Here is a 6921-nt window from a genome sequence, read left to right as displayed (position 1 = left end):
AGTTGTTAGGGTTTGTGCATAATTTGATTATAGTAGATATCACCTAGGACTAGGGATACCCTATAATTACCACATAATCTTGATTATATAAAAGCTTGGTTTCAATTTAGGTTCCTAAGGACTTAGGATTTAGGTTGGAAGACCAAAGGTTTCCTTACTAAGGACATAGGAGGAAACACCCTAAGGATGTGGTAACTGAATGTTATGAACTTGTTGAAGAGATCTTAATTCTGAGTGTTACATGCCAAATCAACCACTCACCCTAGCGTCTCATATATTTGATAACAAAAATCAATTTATTTTTCTCACTATTTTACTTTGCAAGGATTTAATCCCCCAAAACCAAAACATTAATCTTTTGTTCAATTGAATCATATTTTACGAATCTGTATTTCCTACGCAGTCCTTGAGATCGACATTCGGGGAATTTCCCCTATTATTACTACAGAGGCAAAAATAGTACACTTGCTATTTTTCTGATCAATAGACTCTAGATACAGGTTGATCTCCAAGTTGGGGAGAATCATAATCAAAAGAAGAGTAAGTACAGGTGGTGATGTGTAAAGAACAAAAGAACTTCGTAGCTTGAAAAAAAAAGAGAAGAAACAAAAGAAGAACAACGTTTGAACTTAGACAGTTGTTGAAAAAAAATGAAAGAAGCATCGAGCTACGAATGAAAAAGATGGACGGGTGAGAAAGCTAATGGTATAAAGAAAAAGGAATGAGTTATGATTCGAATGCTTCCTTAGAATAGGAACAACCCTTGAATATCTTCTTTTCTTTGAATCTAAACCACATTACAACCCTATAAAGACCTTCTGATTCTCAGATTCCACAGGACTTGATGCTTACAATATGGTGAACATATGATATGGATCTTTGTTGATTTAATTGTTTGGATGAGTGTTTAACCCCTCTGTTATTTATCATACTTTTTGATGAGAGTGATTAGTACTGATTCAACTACGATTGTGTAGCGTTTTAAACTTCTGGAGGTAATTTCCTTTCAGAATCTGTTTCATGTGTATGTTCTGAGTTTGCAGGAAAGAAGGGTATCTTATTTGATCACTGAATTGAACCATTTGAAAAATCTTTTTGGAAAACTTGTTGCATGATTGTTGGTACGTTTTGTTGTATTTATTGGGGTAAGTAATTTTGTTTAGGGACAAACAAAACTCTAAGTTGGGGAGAGTTTGTTAGGAGTGAATTAGTAGTGTTTTCATGAGTCAAATTAACTACCTTTTGAGCTAAAGTTGAGTAGATCTTATGAGTTTTGAGGATTTTATGGTTAGAAATGAACTTCAGAGGTTCGATACTAATTGTAGAACAACTTGCGTCACCATGGGTGTTATTTGTGCAGATATTGAAGTTGAGAAGTAAAGACGAAGAAACACGCAGTCGTAGAGACTCTGGAGAAGAGAAATCACAAAGAAGTTGGATGAAGCAAAGGCCGAGCCCCGACATTAAGGGGCGAGACGCGCCATCCCCTCTGACTTTGGTTAGCGCCGCGCCAATACGTGCCGAGGCGCGGTGGCTGCGTTACAAGGATAAATTGTTATAAATAGAAGCCTTAATCCTCATAAGAGGGAGATCTTTTGGTGAACGAAATTCAGAGAGAAATCCTATTCCAGAGCATAAAACAACTTCCAACGGAGAATTCAACATCAATTGAAGACATCCCCTTGATGAAGATGAATCCCTCTATGAAACTTTGTGTGTTCTTCATGGCTATGGAGAGCTAAACCCCATTGTGTTGAGTTTAAGGTAGTAGTTAACCTATGAAGATGCAATTACTTGATTAATTCCCGTGAACAATTGTTTAAGATTTATTATCAATGAAAAACCTTACTTTTATTTTATATCCTTGTTGAACTATCAATCGAGAGATAGGGTTTATACTTTTGCCCTAGGTTTTTACATTGACTTGTTGATTAATACTCAGAGATGAGATTTTGAAGAAGTTTTCATAAATTATCGCGGTTAATTCCCTTTATCTTTATAGTTATTCTGAGAGATCGAATATCATACCGATAAAGGTGTCTCTAGAGTGATCAATAGACATAATATCTCTTTTGAGGATGAATGAAGATAATAACTTAGATATTGTTCACTTGTGGATTAAATGATCAATTGCATATGAATAGGTTGATGAACCCTAAAACTCAACATATTCATTCACCATTGTTATTCGTCTTTAAGCTTTTTATCATTCAATTATTATTCTGTTATTTGCAATTTGAGATTAAACAATCAAAACCAATACTTTTCACTAACTCATTATAATTCGACTATAGAACGACAGCAATATTAACTCAGTCTCTGTGGATACGATATATTAGAAAATACTTACCCAAAATACTTTCAACATCTGTCACAGAAACCGTTCACTAAATCGGTCTCTAATTCGGTCACAAAATCGGTCTCTAAAAATCGGTCTCTAAATAGGTCGCTAGTCGTTAGCGACTAGCGCTTTTCCAACCAGAAAGTGACAGTCTCCTTATCGGTCGCTATTGACAGTAGTGACCGATTTTTATATATTTTCGGTCTCTAATTCGGTCTCTAAAAATGATTTTTCTAGTAGTGAATTTTCACTCAATATTAAAAAAAGTCCCTTTACTGGATTCGAAACGAAGTGTCACACAATATTTGAAAAGCAAACAAGAAATTAAAAAAACGTTAATTTATCATATGTATCTACTAGTATGTGACAATATGGTATCGTCTTTGGCTTTAAGGGATTTGGTGGGTAATTCCCACGTGATGGCCTAATGGGGGTGGGTCTTTCTGAAGATCCTAACTTCGTATTTCATGGAGCCATGTCACCCCTTCTTTTGGTTAGTTACCCATAAAATACATAAAAACTCTACAAATTCTATAAAAGCTTTTTCAAATTCTTTACCTAATTTCAACAGTCACAATCTCTTTTTCATAAATATCCTATACGTGTTTCTTATAAAAGCTTTTTTACTCACCCTTTTTATTTTGTAAAAAAAAATACCGTGAGCGCTAAAAGGAAAAGGGAAAATTTATTTCCCTCCAATTCATCAAAAATCGGATTCTCCTTTGTGATTCTCTCACTTCTGCGTCATTCAATGGTTCCTAATTAGGGTTTGAGGAAGATTGACAAACAATACAGGTTACGCTCTGCTTCTCATATGAAAATCACATACGTCGACGATTAGGTTTTTCTCACCCTTTTACTCTTTCTACGATTAGGGTTTACGAAGATCAAGTTGGTCTCGTGGATTGGTGAGTACAATCACTCATTACAATCTTTCTTAATCATCTATCTATTTTCACTTGATATTCTTTTTAATTTTAATTTTGTTGATGTTGTTACAAATACTAGCTACATAATCTGAAGCTTATTTGATATATTGATGAGTTTTCATCTTTTACCTGAATCAAATATTAGTGACCGATTAATGTGTTTTGGATATAAATTATAATTGCAGGTATCAACAATATATTAGTGACTGGTTAATGCGTTTTGGTTGTGAACTCATTATGTTATGTGGAACATTCGGTTGTGAATTCATTCAATATTTATGCTATGTGGAACATTGGTTGTGAATTCATTCAATATCCTCAATCTGCCCTTAAAATACTGTCATTGAATCTTATTCTGCAAGCTGTTGAAATTGAAAATTTATTGAATTCAATCCTTTCTACTGAAGAGTTTCAAGGTATATAATTATTGAAGTTGTGTTTTTGCTATAGACTATAGACTTCCATTCATGATTAACCCTATAAATATTTAGTAATTAGTATTATTAGTGTGTGAGTTTTAAATTGTTTGGTTATGGTATTTTGCTAACTTTGCTTTCGTTTGTTATGTACTTGTGTATCGAAATTTTTTTCTTCCTAATTTAGAATCAACCTTGCACTTACAATGACACTAAATAATCTTATTAAGATTCAGAAAATCTTGCCTTCAATCATATGTTGAGAAATGCCAGTGCCTTCAACAATTATTTATATTAGAATGTCTTCAACAGTAGACCAAAGAATCATCACATAAACATATATTGGATTATTCTAGAAAGTACAAGGCTGTGCTATTCAAATGTGATTGGATTGATATCAAGAAAGGTGTCAAGAAAGATAAGTTTGGGATGACAATTGTGAATTTCAAATATTTGAAACACACTGGAAAAAATCTTTGGGATGACCCGTTTGTTTTTGCATCACAAGCCAAAAAGGTGTTTTATGTATATGATGAGAGAAACAAGGATTGGTGTGTTGCTCTAGATGCAAAGGTGAGGGATGTCTATGATATGGGTGATGAAGACTCCAATGAGGATGAAGAAATCAATGAGCAACAAATACACAACACAAGCGAAGCTACTCAAAATGTTGATGCTTTATTTGCGGTTTCAATTGATGAAAATGATTTCTTTGAAGTTGATGTTAATAATCAGATTGAGGAAGAAGAGGAAGATTGGGAGAATATGTTTTGATTTTGAATGATTTTATACCTTTGTATACAACTGAACTTAACTTATTATGTTGAGTGAATGCTTTGATTTTATATTTTCTTATTTCGTTTGTATTTTGATTCTATATTATTATATTTTCATTCTATATTGTTGCTTATTAGATTGTTAGCTTGTTCTTATTTTTATATTTTTATTCTATATTGTTGCTTGTTAGCTTGTTAATTGATTAAAATACAGTGATGGCAAGGAAGAGAAAATTGAATATTGGGAGTCGTAAGTCAAAAGACTCAAACCCCGTCTCATCCCAAGGAAGTAATTCTTAAGAAACTCATCCAACCTCATCTCATGTCCAAGGAATTAATGCTCACGAAACTCATCCAACCTCATTTCATGTCCAAGGAAGTAATGTTGAAGAAACAAGGCCTAATCCAATTCATGTGGAAGTTGGCATACACGAGTCTGAAGATTCCTACTATATTCCTTCTGATGATGAAGAAGAAGACCTACAAATTAATAAAGGTTTGAATTATAGATAGAAGTTCTTATTTCTTATGTAGAAGAAAAAGAAGATTATAGAGTTTTGAATTATGTTTTAATGTCTTATATCCTTGACTTGTAGATGTTCAACCTAAAAAAAAGAGGTCCAACGAGAATGTTAGATGTATGGGAAATGGACACCGAGAGTTGCATAATTGTTAATTTGGATAAGTATGGTCAACCCATTGGTCCTGAAGGTACGACTGTTACTCGTTTCATAGGGAGTTTGGTTCGAAGGAAACAATATGCTTCCATTAAATACAAATCTTGGAAAGTTATGCCGGACAAGGAAAAAGATGAAATGTTGGCACAAATAGAGGTATTATATATACAACTTTATATTTAAATCATGATGAACCATAATTTTTTATCACTAATGTTGTATTTACTTAACATATCTCTTTTTGTTTAGACCATATTTGAGTTCGTTCCTCCTATGAATGACATTGCAAAACAAATGTTGAAACTTGAGATGAATATTAAGTGGAAACAATGGAAGTGTGATTTAAAATCAAAGGCATTTGACCCAAGTAAAACAGAAGAAGAAGTTGCATCTTTTATACCAGATTGTAGAGTTGACCCAGATCAATATCGTGAATTGGTTCATCATTGGTTTTCTGAAGAAGCACAAGTAAGTTAAATTGAAAAGAAATTGTGTCATATTATAAAAATATTTGAACTTGGTTTCTTCATTCGACTAACATCATATTGTATGAATTGTTGAAAATAAGTAAAATTAATAGTCAGAATCGTGCTAAATATGAAGATATTCATTGTATGGGTACAAAAAGCCTCCCAAGATTGATCAATGAAAAGGTTTGTAAATATTTGAACTTTTAATTGAGTAAATTGTATTTATAAAAGAAATTACTTATAAATTATTTCTTTGGTATTAGAAAAAAAGGCCAAAGGAGCGTCGCCCACACGCAAAGAGATTTACATTGATACCCGTACTCGCAAAGATGGTTCAGTTGTTAATGAAAAGGCTGCAAGATTGATTGTAAGTTTCATATTTGGATAATGTCTTAACTTCTTGAAAAGGCTGCAAGATAGATTGATTGACTGTTTCAAATTTAGTTTCATGGGATTGGATAATGTCTTAACTTCTTGTTTGTTTCATATTTGACCTGTACATGCATACTTTTTATATGTATTTTGAGCATTTTGTTTATTTTGTAGCACCAAAGTATCAAACTAAATTTTAATATTTCTATTTCAAAATGTTTTTTTTAAATTGGAAGATATTAATTCAGTGTGTGTCTATGTTTGAATCTATTTGTCAAATGTATTGATAAAATTATATACTTAATTTTATTTAGGTGTGTGTCTATGTTTCAATTATGTATTATGAATCTATTATTTAAAAGTTAAAAATATAAGCTTTAATTGGTCGTTATTCTCTCTTTGTGTTACAAGTATTGGTGTGTTTATTTGATTTTCATCTTGCATTTTTTCTTATATTATCTATTATAATATTTCAGGAAGAACTAAACAAACATAATAATGAGGCTGAAACTTCTCAATCGATCGAAAAGACACCGAGTCATTTGCCTTGGACGGATGACATTTATTCCCAAGTAAAAGGACCTGAAAAGAGGGGACGTGTGAAATGTTTAGGTAATATTCCCAAACCTAAAAAATCAAAAGCTTCTTTGTCTGAAAATCAAGAGTTGAGGGATGAACTTAAGAAAATGCGAGAAAGTTAAGAGAGGACAAATGTGTTTATGGAAAATATGATGTCAGTGATACAAAATCGATTATCTCAAGAAGATTTGAATGTTATTTTACAAGCTGCAAGACAGGTATATTATACATTACTCTTTGAGTTCATATTTCGTATATTTTGAAACTATTTATTAAATTGAGTTTGTAACTTATTTTATTTTATTTTTAATAGGCTACCGATGCTTCTAGTGTTCCAAACCTGACAAATTCTCGAAATACA

At 32.3% G+C, this 6921-nt stretch overlaps 1 protein-coding gene across 1 annotated transcript; it reads left to right on the top strand.

Moving 5' to 3' along the window:
• Positions 1–5091: 5091 nt before the first annotated feature.
• Positions 5092–6682, top strand: LOC131649340 (uncharacterized). Its single transcript, XM_058919103.1, has 5 exons — positions 5092–5295; positions 5389–5607; positions 5724–5792; positions 5881–5976; positions 6458–6682. Exons 1-5 carry the CDS (start codon positions 5092–5094, stop codon positions 6680–6682), a joined length of 813 nt encoding a protein of 270 aa, XP_058775086.1.
• The last annotated feature ends 239 nt before the right edge of the window (positions 6683–6921 follow it).

This window comes from Vicia villosa, linkage group LG2, assembly GCF_029867415.1.
Source record: "Vicia villosa cultivar HV-30 ecotype Madison, WI linkage group LG2, Vvil1.0, whole genome shotgun sequence".
In the NCBI taxonomy this organism is placed as follows: domain Eukaryota; kingdom Viridiplantae; phylum Streptophyta; class Magnoliopsida; order Fabales; family Fabaceae; genus Vicia; species Vicia villosa.
The sequence above is the reverse complement of the archived record's forward strand: the minus strand, read 5'-3'. Positions and strand labels throughout refer to the sequence as shown.

Excerpts from the sequence above, each read along its gene's own strand:
- LOC131649340 (XM_058919103.1), top strand. The coding sequence starts at position 5,092 with ATGTTAGATGTATGGGAAATGGACACCGAGAGTTGCATAATTGTTAAT. Across the intron at positions 5,296-5,388 it reads AAATGTTGGCACAAATAGAG|ACCATATTTGAGTTCGTTCC; the intron begins GTATTATATATA and ends CTTTTTGTTTAG. Across the intron at positions 5,977-6,457 it reads AAAAGGCTGCAAGATTGATT|GAAGAACTAAACAAACATAA; the intron begins GTAAGTTTCATA and ends ATAATATTTCAG.